General features: G+C 43.4%; 1 protein-coding gene across 3 annotated transcripts in view; it reads right to left on the bottom strand.

The window, feature by feature from the left end:
- Helz (helicase with zinc finger) overlaps positions 1–25,471 on the bottom strand; it is a 131,861-nt gene that overhangs the window by 48,891 nt on the left and 57,499 nt on the right. Inside the window, exons 15-21 of one of the 3 annotated variants that reach the window (XM_051158932.1) lie at positions 24,433–24,563; positions 19,832–20,011; positions 19,091–19,195; positions 15,266–15,444; positions 12,226–12,344; positions 11,225–11,370; positions 8,766–8,913 (exon numbers count right to left, since the gene is read on the bottom strand). In XM_051158932.1, the coding sequence (XP_051014889.1) occupies positions 8,766–8,913; positions 11,225–11,370; positions 12,226–12,344; positions 15,266–15,444; positions 19,091–19,195; positions 19,832–20,011; positions 24,433–24,563 (1,008 nt within the window). The remainder of the gene's footprint in view (positions 1–8,765; positions 8,914–11,224; positions 11,371–12,225; positions 12,345–15,265; positions 15,445–19,090; positions 19,196–19,831; positions 20,012–24,432; positions 24,564–25,471) is intronic. The other 2 variants (XM_051158933.1, XM_051158934.1) reach the window with 2 other exon arrangements.

The following is a 25,471-nucleotide window of genomic DNA, read 5'->3' as shown; positions in this document are numbered from 1 at the left end:
TTAGAAAACAGTCCTGTCTGTCTGTCTACATACCTATCTACTTAACTACTGTTTGTCCGTCTATCTATCTATCTGGCAAGTTCAATATATATCTGGGAAGTTCCATCCAGAATCAGGCAAGATTCTAGTGGCCTACAGCTAAAATAAGAACTTTAAGTGATGACTTTTAATTACAGTACTTATTTATTAACAATTTCAATGTGAAATTGGTGTCTACTGTAGTAAAGAATATGAAAAGCATGTCCTTGCCCATGTGTACAATGTGGGGCAAATGAGAAATGGAAGACATTCTGTTGCAAAACCTCAAGTGAGTTTCTCTTGTGAAGCATTACCCCAATCACTGGCCTACCCTTCCCCTCCATTCATACTCGTGCATTTTAGGTAGCATAAAATGAAAACTGTCCCCAGACAGATGTATTGTAGATTACTCAAAATCAGCAAAGGCCCCACAAGCAAGGAAGGAGCATCTATTTAGGAAAATCTGCAGACACTCAGTAGGAACCGTGAGCGCGGGGCGTTCACGCTGGGGACTGCTTCAGCGGCCGAAGTCCAGCTCCCGCAGATCCCTGTGCTTAAGGAGCTACTGCAGGCAATTTTAGCAACCAGTAAACATTAGCAGACTCTACTGTGCACAGTTCCCTACTGCAAAAGGCCATACTGAGCAGCTGGCAGCAGTTGGGTGGCGCTTGCACCTTGTTCCCTACTCCTATGGCACAGGGGAGATCTGAGTAAGACAGAAGAAGGAAAGAAGACCTGCCATAGACAGGCAGACACCGGAAGACCTGACTGACCAACTCAGCTGGCCTGTGGCCCAGATTCAGCGCTTCCAGTTGGTCTACCTGAACATCTACTCCGTCTACAAGCTGCTGGAGCGTGTGCGGGAGAACATCATCACCACTGAGGATGAAAACCTGAGTGAGGCATGGCTGTGATTGAAGCTGGCACCAAACACGGGACCACAGAGCAGCTCTCAGGAACCTAAAAGACCCATGGAGGCTCCCAGGGGAAACAGGACAGCAGCAGAGGAGTCTGTAGAATGCACAGTGTCCCCAGAAGAACTAGAGAAGGCCAAGTCCTATGAGATGACACTTTTAAAAGGTAGACTCACAAAATTGGGGGGGGGGGGCAAGACAGCAGGACAGAGCCACATGCACAGGGGAGAATGGTGAAACTACATACACAGTGCCGAAGATTATGGGAGCAGAGACCATATTAATGTCTGTGGTCTGTGCTGAGGCCAGAGGCTGTGTGGAAGTCCATGGTCTGTGCTACCACTGGAGTCCGTGTTGATGTCCATGGCCCAAGCTGATACCAAGGGCCATGGCAGTGTCCATGGTCTGTGCTGCCACCTGAAACCATGCGGAAGTCCATGACCCATGCTGCCACTGACTGTAAAGGAAGGGCAAGGAAACTTCCTTTTGCAGTGGTATTGATGACTGCAGACTCACAGTTGAGACTAAGAGACATAGGATTCTGTGACAAACTCTCTCCCTCACCTCCACCCCACTTCCCCAAAGAGAAACAATCTAGTCAGGAAGCCATTGAAGAGAACTCTTAAATTAAATTTGTGATAAGGATGCGGAAGTGTAGGTCTCCAAAACTGATGGCTCCTGGAGGGAGAGGTGGGGACAACAGTACTCAGCTTTCTCTAAGGAGCTGGCTACTGGGAGCCACCATGCTCCAATGAGTCTATGAGCAACATAAACTGGACTTGCTAGGTTTTTTTTTTTTTTTTCTTTGTTTTCAGGGAGATCACTAGGATGGAGGGTGGACCTAGGAAGGCTGAGAAGTGAATGTGATCAGGGTGCATTATGTGAAATTCCCAAATAGTCAATAAAAACATTAAGTTAAAAAAGAAAAGACCACAGAAGAGTGCAGTCCTTCACAGAACAGAAGCCCTGTGCTGTGCACATTCACCAGCCAGGGAGCATCAGTGGGTCCGACATCTTTGCTCAAGTGCAGAAGATTCTTACTGGAGGCTGGAGAGATGGCTCAGCAGTTACAGTGCTGTCTAGTCCTCCTGATGAGCTGAGTTTGGCTCCCAGCAGCCATGTGGGGTAGCTGACAAACACCTGGAAGTAACTCCAGCTGCAGGGGATGTAAAACCCCTTCTGGCCTCCCCAGGCACTTATACTCACACGTACATATCTACACTTTGACACATATTAAAAATAACTTTTAACTGGGCAGTGGAGGTTCACACCTTTAATACCAGCCCTTCAGAGGCAGAGGCAGGTGGAGCTCTGAGTTCCAAGTTCATGGTCAGCCTGGTCTACAGAGTGAGTTACAAGATAGCCAGAGCTACACAGAAAAACCCTGTCTTTAAAAACTAAATTAAAAAAAAACTAAATAAATAAATGAATATTAAGGACAAAAAGAAACCTTCACAAAACTGGCAATGCTTATCACAAGTGGAGCAATTCATGCCCCTAAAAGTTGAAAGTAAGATAATTGAGATGGAAAATCTACTGACAGGACCTGACAGACCCAGCCTGATGGAAGGACTCAGCAAACACAAAGACAGATCAGAGTGTACAACTCATAAGGAAAACCTACCAACAGGACATCATCAAGCTCCAACATGTGCCACTGCTTAGAGAAAATCAGATGGATAGAAGGAAAAAAAATACATTAAACATATTCAAAGAAAATCAGCAGGAAGGCTTCTGAAAAAAATTAAAATCACAGGGGCCCCAGACCCAGCTTTCTGCTTCGGAGCTACAGCCGAGAGAATCCACATCAGCTTGCAAGAGGAGCCGGCACACCTGCTTCGTCACTGCACTGTTCACAGCTAGTTAGGGAACCAGCCAGGCGCCCACGGACGGGCGAACGGAGAAACAAAGTGTGATATAAATATACACAAAACGTGGAGTTTTACTCAGCCATCAAAAGGGAAAAAATTATGCTATGGTTTCATTTTTCGTTTTGGGCAGGAAAATGGATGAACTAAAACATCATATTGAGTTGAAATAAGTCAACCATACAAAGACAATAGCATATGTTATCTCTCACATGGAAAATGTAGGGGGAGAAAAAAGGACGTGGATGTAAAAGATAAGAAATGGGACAGGAAGAATAAACATAATCAAAGTACTTGACAGACATGTATGAAAATGCCACACTGAAGCCCGTTACTCTTTACAGTTAATGTACGCTAATAAAAATGCTCAAGAAGTCATGATGGTACCTGCAGGAGCAGCCCCAGCAGAGGCAGCACACACCTTTAACCCCAGCACTTGGGAGGCAGAGGCAGGCGGATCTCTAAGTTTGAGGCCAGCCTGGTCTACAAAGTGAGTTTCAGGACAGCCAGGGCTACACAGAGAAACCCTGTCTTCTATCTGATGAAAAACACATATAAACACAATGAACTTCAAGTAAAATAAATACACTCAGATGTGCACCCAAACATATCACAGCCAAAATGCTCAAAGTCAAAAATGAAATCTTTAAAACAAGAAAGAAAACCAACCATATTTACAAAGGAACCATAATAAGACAAACACATAACTCCTCATCAGATGAAAATAGAGGCCAAAAAGAGAAGAAGGGTTTTGTGTGTGTGTATTGGGGGGGGGGGGGGGGGTGACCAATAATCTTACATCCAGCAGAACTTTCAAAACTGAGGCAAAATGAAGACATTTCCAGACAAACAACACCTAAGGGAATTCCCTGCTAGCAGAATAACTGGCCAGAAACACAAAGGACAGTCTTCAGCCTAAAACCAAATGTCACCATACAGCAATGCGAATCCATAGAGTGCTGTCAAGAGTGTGACCCTGGTCCTTACAAAAGACAGAACACAGCTGTTTCTTTTTCTGCCTCCTCTCAACTGATTAAAAAGCAACTGTATAAATAATGTCAAGCTACAACATATAGAAATACACTATGTGCGACAGTGAGCACAAAAGAGGCAGGTGGATAGTCATGCCAGCTGATCACACAAACCCATGGGGAGGGTGAAGCGAGCACAAATACTCAGTGGGAATATTCATATAGGTAAGTATGTCGCTCAGTGGGAATATTCATATAGGTAGGTGTGTAGCTCAGTGGGAATGTTCATACAGGTAGGTGTGTAGCTCAGTGGGAATATTCATATAGGTAGGTGTGTAGCTCAGTGGAATATTCATATAGGTAGGTGTGTAGCTCAGGGTTGGCATGTTTCCATATGGTAGGTGTGTAGCTCAGTGGGAATGTTCATATGGTAGGTGTGTAGCTCAGTGGGGAATGTTCATATAGGTAGGGCTGTGTAGCTCAGTGGAATGTTCATATAGGTAGGTGTGTAGCTCAGTGGAATGTTCCTATGGTAGGTGTGTAGCTCAGGGGGAATGTTCACTATGTAGGTGTGTAGCTCAGTGGGAATATTCATATAGGTAGGTGTGTAGCTCAGTGGGAATGTTCATATGGTAGGTGTGTAGCTCAGTGGGAATGTTCATATGGTAGGTGTGTAGCTCAGTGGGAATGTTCATATAGGTAGGTGTGTAGCTCAGTGGGAATATTCATATAGGTAGGTGTGTAGCTCAGTGGGAATGTTCATATGGTAGGTGTGTAGCTCAGTGGGAATGTTCATATAGGTAGGTGTGTAGCTCAGTGGGAATGTCATATGGTAGGTGTGTAGCTCAGTGGGAATGTTCATATAGGTAGGTGTGTAGCTCAGTGGGAATGTTCATATGGTAGGTGTGTAGCTCAGTGGGAATGTTCATATGGTAGGTGTGTAGCTCAGTGGGAATGTTCATATGGTAGGTGTGTTGCTCAGTGGGAATGTTCATATAGGTAGGTGTGTAGCTCAGTGGGAATGTTCATATGGTAGGTGTGTAGCTCAGTGGGAATGTTCATATGGTAGGTGTGTAGCTCAGTGGGAATGTTCATATGGTAGGTGTGTAGCTCAGTGGGATGTTCATATGGTAGGTGTGTAGCTCAGTGGGAATGTTCATATAGGTAGGTGTGTAGCTCAGTGGGAATGTTCATATGGTAGGTGTGTAGCTCAGTGGGAATGTTCATATGGTAGGTGTGTAGCTCATGGGGAATGTTCATATGGTAGGGGTGTAGCTCAGTGGGAATTTTCATATAGGTAGGTGTGTAGCTCAGTGGGAATGTTCATATGGTAGGTGTGTAGCTCAGTGGGAATGTTCATATAGGTAGGTGTGTAGCTCAGTGGGAAGTTCATATGGTAGGTGTGTAGCTCAGTGGGAATGTTCATATGGTAGGTGTGTTGCTCAGTGGGAATGTTCATATGGTAGGTGTGTAGCTCAGTGGGAATGTTCATATGGTAGGTGTGTAGCTCAGTGGGAATGTTCATATGGTAGGTGTGTAGCTCAGTGGGAATGTTCATATAGGTAGGTGTGTAGCTCAGTGGGAATGTTCATATGGTAGGTGTGTAGCTCAGTGGGAATGTTCATATGGTAGGTGTGTAGCTCAGTGGGAATGTTCATATAGGTAGGTGTGTAGCTCAGTGGGAATGTTCATATGGTAGGTGTGTAGCTCAGTGGGAATGTTCATATGGTAGGTGTGTTGCTCAGTGGGAATGTTCATATGGTAGGTGTGTAGCTCAGTGGGAATGTTCATATGGTAGGTGTGTAGCTCAGTGGGAATGTTCATATGGTAGGTGTGTAGCTCAGTGGTAGAGCATGTACCTAGTACGGTCAATATCATGGATCTCCCCACAAAAGAGGAAGTCTAACATAATAAACTCTGTATGTTTGTCCTTTTTCTTCTCTTGGAACGGTTAAAATACACACACACACACACACACACACACACACACACACACACACACACACACAAACACGGTATTATCCAATTTATTAAACAACTGATGCAATATGTATAAAAATAAAAGCTGAACAGGAAAGGATGGATACAGAACTATGTAGGAGTTTCTCCACATCACTGAAATTTAGTTAGATAAATATCAAAAAGATTTTGATTAGATATATACTATTGGCCCTAGAGACACCATTAAACAACTAAATATACAATACATGCAAGTCTGCATATACATATATAGTTTAAATGAAATTGTCCCATCTGGGCTGATAACGATCCCCACAAGAACCATAGACTGTCTAACAAAACCAAACAGCAGCACCAAGTACAAGAAGTCCTCTTTTGAGTTACTAGTCAAGGCTGTCTGAGAGACTCCCAATACAATATGTAGGCTTCAGCTGTTAGCCCCGAGGGTCAGGACAAATCCTTGCTGCTACAAACACCATGCACTTTGAACACAGGACCCAGAGGGCCAAGCTGGACCAGACCTGAGACCTCCTGTCTGAGGACTAACTCATGGTACAAGAAAGAACCATGCGAGCTCCAAAAGGAGGAGAGGAACCACCAGTCTGACCCACTTATGAGCCGTGACGACTGGCATGCCATGACAGCCTCACGGGTACAGTACTGGCACACATGCCTTGGCAATAGCCAACAGCTCTAGAACTGGATTAAGATCCACTCAACAAGAGAGAAATCATTCCTGATACTGGAAATCTAGTCACCTACCCTGGACTAAACCTGCAATCAATACTTTACAAATCCAGCATAACCCCCAGCTACATTCTAAAATTTATCCTTATGTCCACATACAAGTATACCTCCCACCCTTAATCAAGGAAACTTCTCACCATTACAGAAAACCACAGCTGACCAATATGCAGAGTTGCAGAGTCGAGGCCCCACTGATACTTATCCACAGCACAGCTCCTGAACATAAAGCTCAGGGACCACTGCGGAACAGGGGGTAGAAAGTCTGTAAGTGCCAGAGGAATAGGAAGTTTGCTGTGAGACTTTTGTCTCCTAAAATGTCCGAGAAGCGAATCCATAAAGTCCCACCAACATGACTGCCTAAACATGACCTGAGCAAGGGTAATACCGATGGACATGCTAGCATGGACAGGGAAGCTCACTGACCTCCATCCTAGGCGAAGAACTAAAGAGAACCGAGGGATGCAGAGAGCTAGAGAAATGAATAGTCCTTCTGGTTATCCAACACCAGATGGTCAGCCCAAAACCATGCATAGAAGTTAACATTATACAGACCAAGAAGGCTGTATTTATATATTTAGGGTTATATTGCTATATATAACAAATAAGAAAAAAGAGGCCATGGATTTCAAAGAGAGTGAGGAGATATATGGAAGAGTTAGAGGGAGGAAAAAGAAGAGGAAAATTATATAATTAATAACCTAAAAAATAGAAGATATAAGTAAAAATAATAATAGTAAAATAAGAAAATACATTAAAAACAAAATACATGCAAATATATATAAATAAAATAATTAAAGAAAGGTCAAGCATGGTAGTCCATGATTTTGATCCCAGCACTCAGGAGGCAAAGGCAAGCAAATCTCTGTGAATTCAAGGCCAGCCTAGTTTACAAAGTAAGTTCTAGGACAGCCAGGGAGATCATTTTAAAACAAAGTCTACCCTGAAATGCAGGAGTATGAATATGATCAAAATATATTATATATGTATATAAAAATGTCACTAATTATTATATAATTAATATATGCTCTAAACTTCCCTTGGGATTCAGCTGCAGTAAACCAGAACCTGGTTTTGTGCCCATAAAGAGTTCCTGGGCAATGTATCCCAATATTTTTGACAGCTGTAATCATAGAACTGAACAACCATGCCCTGGTTAAGTTCAAAGTCACTTGAAATTTCTCTAAAGTTACATGTTTAATATTTAAAGGTCACAAAAATGTTGCCTATTATTTCTAAATACTCTGAGTAAAACTGACAGTCCAGGAAAGTTACGAACACACACCCTACTTGGAGCGTACTTAAAATCAAGGAGAAAGGGCCCAGTACTTAGCTACGATCCCTATTGCCACATGAGGACTGCAGAACCTTCTGGGCTTTAGGGCCTGCATGTTACTCTCTCTCAGCCCTCCCACCTCTATCATGACCAACTTCCAGGCCAGCGGCTACTAGCCTGGTGCAAAACAACAAAGGGAACCGCACAGCCACCATCAGTCCTGCAAATTTAAAGAAAAGTTTACCTGTTCCTAAAATTAAACGGCAAAGACTAATGAAAGCGTCAGGCTTCTGCTTTGTTTGGGGCTAGGGTCTGAGCAAGTGGCCCTGACGGCTTTCCTGCATTGAATTCCAACTATAACCTTCTGATCAATTTTTAAAGGGACATGAGTTCCTCTTATGTAACAAAAGCCATTTCTTTGTAAATACAATGGGTTTGAGAATAGAAATGCCAGTCCCTAAGGACAAGCACACACTTCCTTCACTTCCTAAAGCCTTAGGACAGCTGCAGCCTTAACCAGAGGCTTCATAGCCTGCTACCCCTAAAGGCTTCCTTGTGTGTTGCCTCCTGCCTGGTCTGACCCTTCAGAACACCACGTTCTCTCTGGAAACCAGAAACTGGGAGAGAGAACCATGAAGCATCTGATGAGACCATGAAGTTAATGCTGACGCCTGCATGGTCTCTCTGTAGCACAGGATTCCGCGATCCAAGTCTTCCTCATTAAAAGTGTCTCCTTTGAGTATAAGCTAGGATTTTCATCTGCTTTAGACTTGAATCTGCTGTATTCAGAATATGTTGGCTTTTCTTAACAAAGTTGTGTTTTCTATTTTAACACTACTACAAAAAGAAAACCAAAATTTTTGTTTCTTGTAGATTCATCTTAATTAATAAACATAAAATTGACTCGGTTTTCTTGTAAAAGAAATCAACATATACACAGTCAATTCTGAATCTGAAACAAATGCTCAACAGAATCAAACCAAGAAAATATTAAAATCAGCATGCACTAAGGTACCTCTGCATTGTTGTAAAAGGCTGTGCTATTTTTTTCTTGTACATCTTCCCCCCGTGCTGTAAAAAATGTTAGTGGATAAAAGTCCTTGTGTGCTGGCTGCTTTCCACTGGCCATCAGTTTACCCTCGTAGAAAAGCTCAGAGGTATAGCTGCAGAGAAAGGAAAGAACAAAGGACTGTGTCAGCCAAATTAATTTCACCTACACAAAAACCCATTCAATTCTAATTTATGCCTGCAATTGATTGTTATCCAAACACTGAACACTTGTGATGGCAATAATTTCCTAAAAATGATGTCAGTGGCAACGGAGAAGGTCCTATAACACCACTGTTAAATGTGTTGACGTTCTAAGGGATGAAGCCAGAACACAAAGAAATGACGAGCATTCACTACTAACTGAGCATTCTGCTCTGTAAGAAAACTCCCTATGCTGGATTTTCTTAGCTAACACATAATCCCGGTCATGTGGTTCATACACCACCATGTGTCACCTAACAACTTCCTGGTCAACAATGGACCCCGTGGCCTACAGCAGAGTTGAAAGACTCCAAGCACAGCTACCACACAACACCAAGAGCGTCTTGTGTCAGTGGCGATGCTGGTGGAGACCAGCCCACAAGCAACAAGACACACAGCATGTCCTATTCCAAATCACTGCACTGTTCTATATGTACTTCCTGCATGTTAGTATTTCAGAGCGTACCCTTCCATCCATGAAAGCATTCCTGTAAGCGCTGTCATGTATGGACTTCCTGTAAGTATTTCAGAGCGTACCCTCCCACCCATGAAAACGTTCCTGTAAGTGCTGTCATGTCATACAAGTCGCCTCATACATCTCATGTTTCCATGAGACCGAGTTAGGGACTGACAACAATGTTTAGGTCTGTGAATCGTGTTCTATATAATTCACACAACAACAAAATTCTAAGGACAGTTCTCAGACTGCACCCATGAGTGACAGTACATGCAAATCCAAAAATACACAGACTTGGAAACAACGCTCCGACTTCAGTCTTCAAGTTTGCTGAAAAACACGCTGTCTGGTACTGAAGTCATCACGAACTACAAATGGATGACAACCGTGAAACAGGAATGGCAGTGTGAGATGGAGACACAACATAATCTACGCAGCTACTTCCAGAGAGATCTAGAAATGGTTTCCACAGGCATGACAGAGCCAGTAGAACTAAACTGTATGAAGCTTTTGCAGAGCTTGTTTCAGGCAATGCTCTCCTTCAGGTGGATGCTGATCACAGACCCATCACCCAGCTGTCACGTGGAACATGAATCTTACACATGTTGTACTGTGTTTAGGAGGTATCAAAGTTTTCCCCCTTGCATTTCTTTTCTTTTTTAAAAAATAGATTACATAGGTATATAACTTTTTATATAGATTATGTATTAATTAATAGACAAATCCATCATGACCAGTAAAGCCTGCAGGTATAGTACTCAAGCTGCCTTATTTCTTATGAAGAATCACAGCTCTGGATTTTGAGGTGTTCTTCTAAAAACACAAAGTTAGGCATCATCTATAACAGCCCATGAGCCGTGTAAGCAGGAGGCAACAGTGTCTGTAACAGCCCACAGGCCATGTGAGCAGGAGGGGACAGTGTCTGCAACAGCCCACAGGCCATGTGAGCAGGAGGGGACAGTGTTTGTAACAGCCCACAGGCCATGTGAGCAGGAGGGGACAGTGTCTGTAACAGCCCACAGGCCATGTGAGCAGGAGGGGACAGTGTCTGTAACAGCCCACAGGCCGTGTGAGCAGGAGGCAACAGCGTCTGTCACAGCCCACAGGCTGTGTGAGCAGGAGGGGACAGTGTCTGTAACACAGCCCACAGGCCGTGTGAGCAGGAGGGGACAGTGTAACAGCCCACAGGCCGTGTGAGCAGGTGGGGACAGTGTCTGTAACACAGCCCACAGGCCATGTGAGCAGGAGGGGACAGTGTCTGTAACAGCCCACAGGCCGTGTGAGCAGGAGGCAACAGCGTCTGTAACAGCACACAGGCCGTGTGAGCAGGAGGCAACAGCGTCTGTCACAGCCCACAGGCTGTGTGAGCAGGAGGGGACAGTGTCTGTAACACAGCCCACAGGCCGTGTGAGCAGGAGGGGACAGTGTAACAGCCCACAGGCCGTGTGAGCAGGCGGGGACAGTGTCTGTAACACAGCCCACAAGCCGTGTGAGCAGGAGGGGACAGTGTCTGTAACAGCACACAGGCCGTGTGAGCAGGAGGGGACAGTGTAACAGCCCACAGGCCATGTGAGCAGGAGGGGACAGTGTCTGTAACACAGCCCACAAGCCGTGTGAGTAGGAGGGGACAGTGTCTGTAACAGCACACAGGCCGTGTGAGCAGGAGGGGACAGTGTCTGTAACAGCCCACAGGCCATGTGAGCAGGAGGGGACAGTGTCTGTAACAGCACACAGGCCGTGTGAGCAGGAGGGCAGCTCACACCTACTTGATGATAGCTTCATGGGAGCGGTAGTTCTCGCAGAGGAGGATCCTGCACGGGAACTCGGCAGGGTAATGCTCGTAGAGTCGGTCAAGTAGTGAGACATGAAGGCTTCTCTCCCTGGCAAACTCGCTGTAAACAAAAGGACTGAGCTGTAATAGACAAACATACAAAGAAATTTTAACCGAATACATGGACAGTATTTTGAACCTACTTATACACTAAAATTTCTTAGGTATTTAACACGCTGAACGCTGGAGCAAGCCAAAACCATAAAAATAATCACTCATATTTCTACAACCATTTTACTAATACAAGGAACCTCTGCTTCTTGGTATATGGCAGCAAGAGTCTAGAGTTCCTCTAGCTGTGCAGAGCCCCTCCCACATGATGGCCTACTCATTTAAAGAGCATAAACCAGTTACTTAACCAAAGCCAGTCAACTGCTTAGTACTAGTGCTGAAGTCATTGCTGACTACAAATGGATAACAACTGTGAAAGAGAAAACGCATGTGAGATGGCGACAGGATATACTCTACACAGAATATAATCTCTGCTTCCACAGAGCTCTAGAAATGGTGCCCAGAGGCATAACATAGCCAATAGTACTAGATTATATAAACTCAGGGCTGGTGAGATGGCTCAACGGTAAAGGTGCTTGCCATCAAACACCGAAGTGTTGTGTTTTGGGGCTAGCCTGGGCTACACAGTAAAACTCTGTCTCAACAAATAAGTTAACAAATGAAAAAACAAATAAAACTAAGTCATAAGATATATTTGACTATGATGAATAATCAATAATTTTTAATAATAATAATAATAATCAATAATTTTTTTCCATAATGAAATCTACTACTCTATATGCTAGACTTAAAATTTAACTTTAAAGGTGCTGGAGCGATGGCTTTGAGGCAAAGAGCACTCAAGGGTACTCAGCTGGTATTTTGGAAAATAGAATATTAAACACCAAAATATAATGCGCAAGACAGTGACTAAGTGACACCTACCTGCATATGATCACCAGCCAAAACGATCCGTGTGTTTTTAGTTGCTAAGGCTAGAGGCATAATAGTCTCACACTCCATGGCCTGGGCAGCTTCATCCAGCAGAATGTGCGTAAAAACCCCTGGAAGGCAGAAAGTGAAGAAGACATCACAGCAGCACAGCAGCATCGCTCCTGCTCTGCTAAGGGAAGCTTCTTCTGTTAATCCAGTCATGAGTTCCCTGAGGTCATCCTCAATCTAGACAATCAGCTTAAAACAGGATTGTTTTGAAAAGCTTAGTGACTGGAGAGAGCAGCTTAGAAGCCAATGTACTGCTCTAGTACAGGACTTGAGAGCGCTTCTCAGCACCCAAGTGGGGTAGCTCACAACTACTTGCAACTCCAAAGATCTGACACCTTCTGGACTCTGTGGCCAACTTCATTTACACATCTACACACACACGTACACAGAGTACAAAAAATAGAGTCAATGTAATATTTTTAAAAAGAAAAGGTTAAAAAGAGTAACTATCTGTTGTCTTTTCTTAACAATGTTTTCAGGAACTGCATAAATCATGAAATTGTTGTCCACTACTTAAGTTAGAAAAAGACAACTACGGTGCCTGGAGAGATGGCTCAGAGGTTAAGAGCACTGGCTACTCTTCCAAAGGTCCTGAGTTCAATTCTCAGCACCCACATGGTGACTCACAACCATCTACAATGGGATCTGGTGCCCTCTTTTGGCCTGCAGGCACACATGCAGGCAGAACTTGTATATACAATAATAAATAAATCTTAAAAAAAAAAAAGAAGGCCAGACATGATGGCACACACCTTTAATCCCAGCATTTGGAAAGCAGAGGCAGGTGGATTGCTTTGAGTTCAAGGCCAACCTGGTCTACAAAGCAAGTACAGGATAGCCAGGACTACAAGACAAACCCTGTCTTGAAAACAAAAGATGGGGGAAGGAGAAGGGAGGAAGGCAAGGAGGGAGGGAGGGAGGAAGAGGAAGAGAGAGACAGACAGACGGAAGGAAGGAAGGAAGGCAATTGTTTTTTCTAAAGCTGCCTCCTAGAACTCAGGAGGCAGAGGCATGCAGACCTGAGTTCACAACCAGCCTGGTCTATAGAATAAGTTCCGGGACAGCCAGAAATTGTCTTGTCTCAAGAAAACAACATAGAAGAAGAAAGTAAAGAAAGAAAAGGGGAGGAAAGGCAAGGCAACTGGAACTAATTAATTGACTTAGTATGAGTCTTAGTTCTGTTAACTGTGAGATAATCGCCACAGGGTTGATGTGGGAATGAAATGAATTAAGATGTAACAGCGCCAAGAACACCAGACCTAGTAAGCTCGACTCCAGGCCCCGCCCCTCCAAGCCACTCCTCCTCTCTCACCAAGCTGCAGCATCTAACTTTCTGTCTGCATGACAAGCATGCAAGGTAGCAGGATCAAGTGAGGAGGAGGAGGGTGGCTGGATAATCATTCCCAAACTGACCTTTCAAAGAGCCTTGTTTGCAATGATGCTGGCACTGTGTGGTGAACTCGGAAACACATCCTGGGACTGCCCTCACAGCCAGGTAAGAGCTGTAGGCATGGAGAGGAAGTCTCTTCCCATGAGGGGCCTTCCTTTGTACCCAGGCTAGTCACCTCTCCCAACAATTCTGGGACCTTATTATAATTAAACTTCGCCTCAATAAGGAAAGAAAAAGGTTGGCTGCCATACCCTCATTTAGAATAAATGGAACATTTTATCTTATGGTTCCTAAACCATAGAGGCTCCAGGTGTCTACCCTGGGCCAAGTGCCAGGATACAGGTGAAGGGAACAGTCTCTGCCTCCCAGCAGCTCAGATGTTCAGGAGAATGTGTCACTGGCTTTAGAGGCAATTCTAGTGGGAGACGGGAAAGCAATGCTCAGTGTTAACAATTACAGGAGAAGCAAAGAAAACCCAGCAAAAGTACCTACTAAAGCAACACGACTGTCTTCTCAATGTCAAGTCTTACCATGTGCACCACAACTTGCCCTCTTAGGTTTGTGAACCCATGTGAATTAGATTGAGCTGGGCGTGGAGGCACACATGTAAGCACTGGAGGGCTGAGGCAGAAGAATGTGTGTTTAAGGCCAGCCTAGGATACAAATCAAGTTCAATGGAGGCACAAAATTACAAAGCAAGACCCTGTCTCAAAACCACAAAAAAAAAAAAGTAAATAAAATCAAGAGTGATTTTTATAAAGTTGAAGCACGTAAGTATAATAACCTCGGGGCTGGAGAGATGGCTGAGCAGTGACAGGTGCTTCTTGCACAATGATGAGACTAGAGTTCAGTCCCATCACCCACATCGTAAGAAGGGCTTCTCCCCTATGGCTGCAAGCCCAGCTCCAAAGAGGACAAAGACAGGGGAATCACTCAGGCTTTCTGGCTTCCAGCCTAGCCAAGAAAACATGAGCCTCAGATCTGTGGAAGACTCTGTCTCAAAGGAATAGAAGTCTCCTGGCTTCCACAAGCTCATACACACAGAAACACACACTCACCTATACATACAGACACAATCAGGTGCGCGCACACACACACACACACACACACACACGCTCACCTGTACATACAGACACAGGCACACACACAACAAAGTCTTTAATAAAAAGAATCCATAATTATGTGCCATGATTGCTGTTTCTATATTGCATGGTACAAAAGCAACTTAGCAAAAACCTCAACAAATCACACACAACAGAACAAAACAAAACAAAACCCACTATCCACATTTGAATTCTTCAAATACTGCCTGGTCAACCAGGGAACAGATGGAATGACAGTCATGAAACTGACTACACTAGGGGTTGGCAAATGTTTTTCAGTCAAGGGCCAAAGAGCTTCTATCCCTGCAGAAGATCCTGCCTTAGCAACACAAAAGCAGCCACAGACAAGGAACAAGCTAATACACGGGCACCGGCAGCTGCATTCCGCGCAATAGAAGGGACACCTGGCCAGACAGGGCCTGCAGGGCAGCACTTGCCACTGGAACACATGCTCTAACCCTAGGCAGCCACCTGTGGCAAGCGGGCATACCAGGCTCAAGGTCCAGCTGGCAGAGGTACTGGGAAGTGTTCAGTGTGACCACCACCACTCGATGTTTAAGAATATCTTCCTTCTGGGGCATCTGAAAGGTGGAATGTGCGCTTGAGATCAAACAGTACTGATGCACAACTGGGTGGACAGTCTTCACCCAGCGGTTTCGGAAATACACCCTACAAGAGAAGACCACACTTCCTGTTAGAATATTCACAGTACCCGATTATTAAAACACTGTTTAAGAGCACAATGCTAAAAAAATTAACAAATACATCTCATAATCAGTCACACCCTATTAGTTTAGAATCTTAGTATAAAAATGCTGCTATAATAGCCACAGTGGCCTTCCCTACCAAATATTTTAAGATCTAAACATAAAGTGTAGGTTCCACCACAAGATAAATATATAATGTCTATAAGTATTCAGATTAATCTTGCAACAGAGTTAACACAAATGTATGTTTTATAAGCACTAGTTTTTTTTTTAATTAAATTTGAAACCTTCCATTCTCAAATTACCTTTTTCAATTATAGTCTTACAAAACTGTACTTAACTCATATTTTAATTATTTATGCTAATACAAACCAAGAAATTGTATGCTTAGAACACTTTTACTTTAGAACAATTTGTAATAATTTTACTTTAGAAAAGGTCTTAAGGTTCTTAAAACTATTTTTAAAAGACTCCCGCTGGAGGTTCTGGAATCTGAAGATAAATTTTTAAATAATCAAGAACTCTTTGTGCAAATCTTAAGATATTTCATCTTTTCAAGTAACTCCAGTAGAAATACGAACAGGCCTCAGCTATAGATTACTCTGATGTACAGATACAAGCTGTCCATCCAGCCTCTGCCATTCCCACCCTCCCACATGACAACGATCTATAGGCTGCTGACTATGCTACCGCATAGGGGCACAGTGCACTGGGCTTTGGAGCAGCCAGAAAGGCTTTGGCTTTACTCTAAGTTTAATGAAAAGCCATCAACTGGACAGCACAGCCGTGATGACTCCAAGCATTAAAGGTTGACTCTGATGCTGGGCAGACTCTACTTAGGGGGAAAATCTACGGGCAGCGTACTGCTCGGTGTTTAGCAGGCAGATGAGGGTAAGGGTTCCACCGTTTGCTGGCTTCTGTGCTGTAAAAAGCTACTCCTCTGGCCAACTTCAAGGCATCTATGCTGTATCAACAGATAGGAACATGGAAAGAGGTGCTCGGATGGACCCTCATAAACCCAGACAAGTTGATGCTAACACAATCCTGAGAGAGATGGAGGTGAAAGCAGGGTACCGAAGCAGCAGGGAGGAGAGTCAGGAGGTTAATGCCAGGGTCTAGACAGGAGAGGATGGTGGCTTGGGTAACAGCAGAGATATACAAATTGAATTCACTATATATTTTAACATAATGCCAACAGAATTCATTAAGAAACCAGTGATAAAATTTATGGCAATGGATGATCTATGTGTTTTGTTTTGTTCTGTTTTGTTTTGTTTTTGAAACAGAGTCTGAGCCAGGCTGGCCTCAAAATCACTACACAGTGGAATGAATATGACGTGCCCTCCTGGTCGGTCCATCTCTACCTCAGGTGCTGCACACCGCCTCCAGCTTTTGAAACCAGATGAATGGCAGTAGTGTATACAACAGTGGAAAAAGAAAGAAAACAAATGGAACAGTTTTCCAAATCAGAATATTAACAGTGGCAAGTGATGCTTCTAAGTTGATAATCCAAAATATGCCACTAGTACACTTACATATTTACCAGTACACTACTCGGTGACTATTCTATTTTCCAGGGCCACATCTACACTAGAGTGCAGAGAAGAAGCCAGCCTGTGGTCAGCCTGGCTTCCTAGCAACAGCTTCTCAGTCAGCTGTGGACATCTACTGCCCTCTTGTGTTCTGTCTCTTACATTCCAAAACAATTCCAGTAAAGCTGATTTCTTGTCTGGCTAGGAGTATAGGAAGCAGGTAGCCCTTGTTTAGCATGGCCACACCCATGAGGTGCCAACCAGCACCCACCCCCAAAGAAAAAGCAAAACCCTCAGATGAAGCTGCTCACCCTACAGTCATTCTGGTCCTCTGTCCCCCAAATCTGTCGTGGTATTACTCAGAAGGAAAACTATCAATTCATCTAAACCAATATAATAAAGCTTAAGAATTGAAGACACAAACCCCCCTAGGCTACAGGTGCAGGCTAGTACTTTCCCTAGAGAGAAAAGCCACTGTGGTATGCACGGTTAAATAAAGGAAGCACTACGGGAAGCTAGACATTTTCTCATAATATTCTGTTTACTATATGAAATAACCTGAACCTTGCTTTTGAAAATAAGCTATTTTTCCACCTTGGACTCAACAACTCAGAGTCAAGAAAAAGTGAGAGCTCTGCTATGGGGCAAGTTTCTGTGTTTGGACCACTCTGACTAGACTGTACTGTAAAAATCAGTTTTTCTTACACATCTGGAGACACATGTCATAGTGGGATCCTCACAGCCCAAAATAATTCCACATGGAAAGGCTGCAGAATGTAGGAAAGTAACGGAGTCTGCTATCTCAAAGGTCACACACCCTACGCTATGTCCTGAGGGCCTTTACTCAACTGTCTGTAAGCCAAGAGCCCTGTGATATCCGAGAATGCCACATTTCCTACACAACACACACATACACATATACACACACACACACACACACACACACACACACACACACGCCCTATGCACAAGCAGGCACATACATGTGCTACCAACACTACAAGTAAATAAAAACAACAATTTAGGATAATACGCTAGCTCCTCCACTTCCACTGGGGCCAGAGGTTAAATCTGCAACCTAAGTGTCTTTCTTGTCTTCACTTACTGAGGAGTAGGCACTTGGCATTTTATTACTATGTGTAACTGGATTCTACTATCGTGTGATTTCTGCTGTCTTCTAGAGTAAGAGGATACACAGCATGGGCATCTGTTGTTAACAGGCCATACCACTGCTCTAAACACTTTCAAATGGGTTTGGTCACAGGAATTAAAGAATTAAATAGCATAACTTCATATTTCCATGCCTGGGCTCAACTAGAAATAAGAGGTTAGTATATTATGGATCAAAGTGTGGTTAGAAATTAAATTTTAAGCAATAATTAATAATCATTTGAACAATAGGCCATGATATATTAGTTTGCAAAATGGCAAAACTAAATATTAATTCATATAACAACAAAAGCAAATGGCATAATAAATAACTATCCATGATTCTTTATTGTTTTCTGAAGAAAAGGATTTTTATTTTCCCACAATCTGCATATAAGCACTGGCCTTCTCGAGACAACCTAAGGCCGCTCTGACACTCCACCTCCCTGAGGCGATGGTTACATTGTGCGACAGACATCACTTCTGTGCTCCACGCTTCTCTAACGAGCAGTTTCCAGTAAATGACCAGTTAGAATCCACTTCTGTATAGAGCTGTCATCGCATGACCACTCCGCTGTGGAAAACACGCTAGCATTTTAATCAAACTCAATTTGATTTCAGCTAATCACGTTTTTTGCACTACCTTTTAGATGTACATACCAAAATCTACTCCGACCGTAACAATAGTTTTACATGAGAAACTTAAAAAAGGATGTCTTTCTGTATACGTAATGTTTCAGAAATGGCCAACAATTTGTACTTTTTTTTTTTGCCTTAATTTAAAAGATTTCTTCCAATGACATAACCTCCAAATGCCAATGCACAGTTAACGCTTGAGGTGTTTCCAGAGCCTCTAACGTCTTTACAGACACCTTTTCTTAAGAATAACAAAGTACGATACAGATACAGAATAAGCCTTAAAAATACCTGAGAGGTCTTGCCTGGGGATTGCCTGCTTCTACATATGGATGTAAATAATCCTTTATGTAGAGGTCAGCAGCACTATTAGAATGGGTGCAAATGAGAATCCTGCTGAAATAAATGGTGCAAATAAAAAGAATGACACAACACAAAGCTAGTCAAGCAGTATAATACCAAAAGAGCAGTGGCCAACATATACTTCCATTTCCCTCACCCTCTCAGACTCAACAGGAACCCCATGATATCTTTAGACAAGTTACATTACTCTAAGCTAAAGAGGAGTTCCCCCAAAAATTTTAAATCTATTCATAATAAATATTTTTAAACCCAGCTCTTAGAGTTCTAACATATCCCACAATTCCTTTGCAGACTTGAAGCTTTGATAGCGATGTTAAAAACTATCACTGTCTACACTGCAAACTTTGTTTTTGTTTTGTTTTTTGAGACAGGGTTTCTCTGTATAGCCCTGGCTGCCCTGGAACAAGCTCTGTAAGACCAGGCTGGCCTCAAACTCAGAGGTCCACCTGCCTCTGCCTCCCAAGTGCTAGGATTAAAGGTGTGCATTGCTATGGCCAGCTTACACTGCCAACTATTAAAACAGCACCTTCTAAGAGAATACATGAGGTTTTACTTTTTCTTTAATGTTTAAGAGCTGGATAAAGACTGCCTCATTGGCCCTCATTCTATCTCTAAACAAGAAGAGAGGCTGCATCTGGTGAGGGGACGGGTACGCCTCCCTCTGCTCACCTCGTCTCCTGCTGCTGCAGTATGTGCTTGACGGCCTGAGCCAGAGTGAAGGTCTTCCCTGTGCCGTAGGGGCCAATGATGAGAACAGGCGGCAGCTGGATGGACAGTGGAGTGGTGATGGCCAGAACAGCTTCTTTCTGTTTTGCATTCAGTCGAGGATCCAACTGCTCATCCCATTGTCTGTGGAAATAAAAGCATACTACTTAAACACACACCTCGGAGTTGTCAATTTCGCAGACACTAAAATCTGCCCAAGCACACAACTACAAGAACCAACTATTCTTTTTTTTTTTTTTTTAATATTTATTTATTTTATATTTGAGTATATTGTCTTCATGAACACCAGAAGAAGGCACCGACTCCATTACAGATGGTTGTGAGCCACCATGTGACTGCTGGGAACTGAACTCAGGTCCTCTGGAAGAGCAGCCAGTGCTCTTAACTGCTGAGCATCTCTCCAGCCCCATAACCTGAGTTATTCAAATAAAAAGAAATCAAGTATTTGTAGTCTATTTTCTGGTGATATTTCAAAAATGTAGAAAATAGTTTTCTGTAATAAGGAAGCTGCCATTTCTTCCACAGCAAATAGAATGCAAAAAGCCAACTATCTAAATATCTCCTGCCAACCTACTGAAAGATCTCCAGAACACAAAAAAGTCTGAAGAAAAAAAGAAAATCTGCATCTCCCTGGGTAAGAGACATCAAAGTTTTATAATTTTGATTGATTGAGTAGCAGTTTTTTACAAGGTATCAAAACCCAAACAATGTTTTCTGGATTTTTTTGTTTGTTTGTTTGTTTGTTTGTTTTTGAGTTTTTCTTCGTACACTAGGCTGACCTGAAACTCAGAGATCGGCCTGCCTCTGCCTCCTGAGTGCTGGTATTACAGGCATGCGCCACCACACCAACCTGTTTTCTAGTATATTCACACACACACACACACACACACACACACACACACACACTCACAATCACTCACTCACTAGTGTTTCTGGGTTTAAGTCAAGAAAGCCCTTCTCATGTTGGTGTTCCTCTGACTGCAGAGAGCACGTGGTAAGTAAATCCCAAGCAGCCACTACATAACCGACAAACAGAAGCACCAGGACCACACAGCAAACAAACAAAAGCCCCAGCATGGGATATGGTCTGTGGCAGCACTCCTGGCCTTTGCCCCAGTGCCGGCTTACCTGCCTCTAGGCTTCGATAACTCAACTTATGCCAGCAGGTCAGCCCAGGAAACTGTTTCACATGCCTACACCTGACCCATGCAGTTCCAAGATCCCCTGCCTGCCACACCCTTCACCTGTCTACAGAGGTACCAACACTGGCATTAGATGGCTGTCTTAAAGCCAAATGAAACCAGATACACATTTACATGAACTAAAACATTTCTTTAAAGCTGTTTGGAAGTATAATTGAACAACAAAAGTTCAATCCACATTAGCTTCTATTTCTATATTTTCTGATAATTTTGGAAAAAGACATTACTTGAATAATTTACATTTAAAAACAAAACAGCATAGACTAATCGCTCCCATCTGGGAGTGTGGATGAGTGCCAGGGTGCTGGAGATATGACTCTGTACATGAGCTACAAAGCTAGGGGAAAATGACAAGCTTACAGAGTCAATTCTCTCAACTAGTCCACATCGCACATCTTAATTATGGAAGCCGTGTGCTTATCAACTGTCTCAGTGTACGTGAGGGCCTCAGAGCATATCAGAGATGTTATCAGTGTCAGTCACCTGCGTAATTTCTGGAATAATGAATATGTGAAGAAAGCCAGAGAGTGAGATAAACTGCCTTTATTGTACCAGCATCTAGTAAGAGAGCAACTTAAACATGTACGTTACAAATCATTTTTACAGTTGAAAACAGAAAGTTTTTTCAAGCTTAATCTCAGTTGGTTTTTTTTGTTTGTTTTTTGTTTGTTTTAAGTGTGGTTGTTGTGGTGGTGGTTTTTTTCGAAACAGAGTTTCTCTGTGCAGCCTTGGCTGTCCTACTCTGTGGACCAGACTGGCCTCAAACTCAAAGGTGCGCCTACCTCTGCCTCCCAAGTGCTGGGATTAAAGGTGTGTGTCACCACCACCAGCAAATTTTTTTAAATGTGATAAAGAATCTTTTATCCCCAGCACCAAGTTAATTCAAAGTCTTCCATGCTCTGGCCAATGCACTCCTGTGACTCGTTTAGAGGCTACATGACCCGGAACAACTTTTCAACTTCATTGTCAGTTTATACTCCCTGTCAAAGTGGAGAGTTCCAGAAAAGGAGTTTAAATGGCTCCTGGCTTCTCAAGGTGTCCCTCAACCCAGGACCTCCCATTACAGCTCATACTGCAGTGGTACACGTGGTCCTGCTTGAAAGCCGCCTGCTGCATGACGCTTTCTTGGCACTTTTGCAGTAACAGCATTGTTAGATACAATGAGCAAATCAAGTCATGATGCCAAAAGCATCACTAGGGCACCTCACATTTCAAACTAATCTTCTTCTTTAAACTTAACATTAACATTAACTTCAATGTACAAGACCCTCGGGATATTCAAAATAAGTAAGACATGGTCTCACACTTTACAAAAAATGTACATAACTAACAAAAATTAATTTAGAGAGAAATCATGCTGGAAAGCACAGAACTGCCACAGCATGGACTCAGGAAGTGTGTGCTGAGAAATGAACCAGAAGCATCCTCCCCTCTGCTTGAGGAGTGAGCACCGAAGCTGCATATGAATCGAAAGGACCAAAGGGTCTTCAAAGAGCTGATCCTGGGCAAAGACTGCTTGGCAGACAAAACCACACAAACGCAGGGAGGTAGAGCATCACACAGTGAGTCACCATAGCAGGGTCACATTTGAAAAGGTCTGACAACTCACACATCAGGGTAGTTACAGCTAATCAACTAAACTTTGTTTTTATATTTCTTTATTATGTATACAGTGTTCTGCCTGCATGTGTGCCTGATCATCAGAAGAAGACACCAGACTTCATATATAGATGGTTGTGAGCCACCATGTGGTTGCTGGGAATTAAACTCAGGACCTTTGAAAGAGCAGCCAGTGCTCTTAACCTCTGAACCATCTCTCCAGCCCCTAGACTAAACTCTTAAAATGGGGACTCTTTGTTGCATGGATTTTCCCACAATGTTTGCATTTTTCAAAGGAATAACAGAAACACAAGGAGGCAAATACATCCAGGAAAGCCTAAGTGGTTGTCAAGGCAACAGAACGCAGCTATAGCGTGGGCCTGAGAAGGAAGAAGCCAGAGATGGAAGGCGGTCAGCGAGACCCTATGACAGAGCTCAGAATCGTGTGCAGACTTTATCCAGAGATCTGCATGTGATGAAATGTCATGGTTATTTCAGAAAACTAACTTTGGAAGAAGTATTTGCGCTGGACCAGACAAGAGAGATACAGACGGCAGGATGGGAGAGCAGCCGGATGCCTCAGAAATCATCCAGACTTAACCTAAGCACCAGTTATAAGACTGGAAAGAAAGAGATAGATGCAAAGATGAACCAAGTGAGAGCTGGGATGGCCCTGGGCTTCTCTAATCAGACCTCAGCTGCTTTTAGGACAGTGAACACCAGTGCCCCAGTGAGTAAAGCTGGAGACATGCAGCCTAGTGCCAGGTGAGAATACGGCAGTAAAAGGAAGTGGGTGAGGCAGTGACAGCAAGTTCCTACTGGAAAGTGCATCGTGTTTGTTCTGTTTTTAGGACCAGAAGAAATGGAGTGTGGCATGGACTTGTATGTGCCACTTCAAGGCCTAATCATAAAAATGTCCCACTTGGCCTTCTGTGTTCACTCTTTACCTATCAACATTCAGTGGAAACCAACACTAAAGATGACAGGACCTCCATCAGTCAGGAACAGGGCCACCATTCTGGCAGGTGGCCGTCCAACAGTCTTTATTGTGTAAAGCCACTTAGACATTATTTTAAGGTCAAGAGAGCTAGAAGGCATGGGTTAATGGGACAGTAGCCAGGATAAAGACGAACAGCATGCTTCCACAGCTATATTCTTGGAAAGAGCCAGCGGTACCTTATTCAACTGCAGGTGGAGGTGACAGAGTTAAGCAGAGCGACATATGTGTAACCCCTAGCCTGACAGCAGGTTCTGAAGAATCACCATCTATCCACTCTCTCCACTTAGCTAACTCACAATATTGCCTGCACCCCCAAGTTGCTTTATATATGTGAACTACTGTAAAAAGGTCATAATTGTCATATTCAAATTCAGCTTGGGAACATCCCCAAACTACTCAGTGTTCAGAGAAGCCACAGGAACTAATCTGCAGTCCAAGTACGAAATGCTTTGTTCATCTCCTGATGAACACAACAAACTTTCTAACAGGTATGCTTGTGCCCAGTATTCCTGTGTGCACCTGAAACAACAGCACTGGAGAGCCTGAGGCAGGAGGATTGCCACAAGCTCATGGTCATCTCAAACTACATAATAAGATCCAGTCCAGCCTGGCTATTTTGTGAGACCCTGTCTTAGAAGTGGGGAAGCAAGAAGAAAGCAAACAAAAAGTCAATAAAGTATGCTTGAACAGGCACTCAATTTAATATTAACACCCTTCTTTTTCTAAGAAATCTCTTTTCATACCTGTTGGGACTCCAAGGTATGGTAGGAGTCATACTGATGTCTGGAAACAAAACACCATTGTCCTTAATCCTGTCTAGTGCATAATGCATTTCACAGAGGGGTAATCGGTTCAACTGAAACTGAAGCTCAACCTGAAATACAGAATGAACATTTGTTAAAACGTTTCTAACCAACATCAATATTGACAGGGCACTAAAATACTTGATGGATATAACAGTTGGCAGAAGTTTAGAGTTTCTTTTAAACTATGATAATCCTAACAGTAGTTAGTACGGAAAACACCGCCTGCATCTGTGAGGCACTGTAATAAGCAGCTGCCATGGGTGACCATGTAATCATACCAGCAGTGTACACGCTATTACTGACCTCATTTTACATACTAAGAACTGAAACTTTAAAAACACCAGGTAATGGCCATGAAGACTACATTTGCTAAAATCAGAGCAGTGTGGAACACTGTACACTATCATGTGTGCAGCGAGAGTCAGCCTCATAGTGACCATCTTGAATAATGGTCATTAAGTTTCATCTCTTAGGAAGACAGGCTAGATTTCCAGGTACAGACAGGAGGCTGCGTACAGGCTTCACCTCACCACATTTAGTGCAGGGAGAAGCGAAGTGGGTGCAGTTCTGATCACATGGTGCTGAGTGCAGCACTGTCATCTGCTCTTCCATTGCTGTGTCAAGGTCTAGAGCTTGTACAAGACTGGAACATACTACATGTTCCTTGAATTCTTTTTGTTGTTGTTGTTGGGTTTTTTTTGTTTTTTGGTTTTTGTTTTTTGTTTTTCCTAGACAGGGTTTCTCTGTGTAGCCTTGGCTGTCCTGAACTCAATCTGTAGACCAGGCTGGCCTCAAACTCACAGAGCTCCACCTGCCTCTGCCTCCCATGTGCTGAGATTAAAGGCGTGCGCCACACGCCTGGCTATGTTCCTTGAATTCAAAGAGTGACCAAAGCTGTAGTTCTAACCAGCCAGGATAAGACTTCAAAGTCACGTGCACTTCTGGTGGAATGGAGAACAGCAGCAGCTGGCAGAGG

This window comes from Acomys russatus, chromosome 16, assembly GCF_903995435.1.
Source record: "Acomys russatus chromosome 16, mAcoRus1.1, whole genome shotgun sequence".
In the NCBI taxonomy this organism is placed as follows: domain Eukaryota; kingdom Metazoa; phylum Chordata; class Mammalia; order Rodentia; family Muridae; genus Acomys; species Acomys russatus.
The sequence above is the reverse complement of the archived record's forward strand: the minus strand, read 5'-3'. Positions and strand labels throughout refer to the sequence as shown.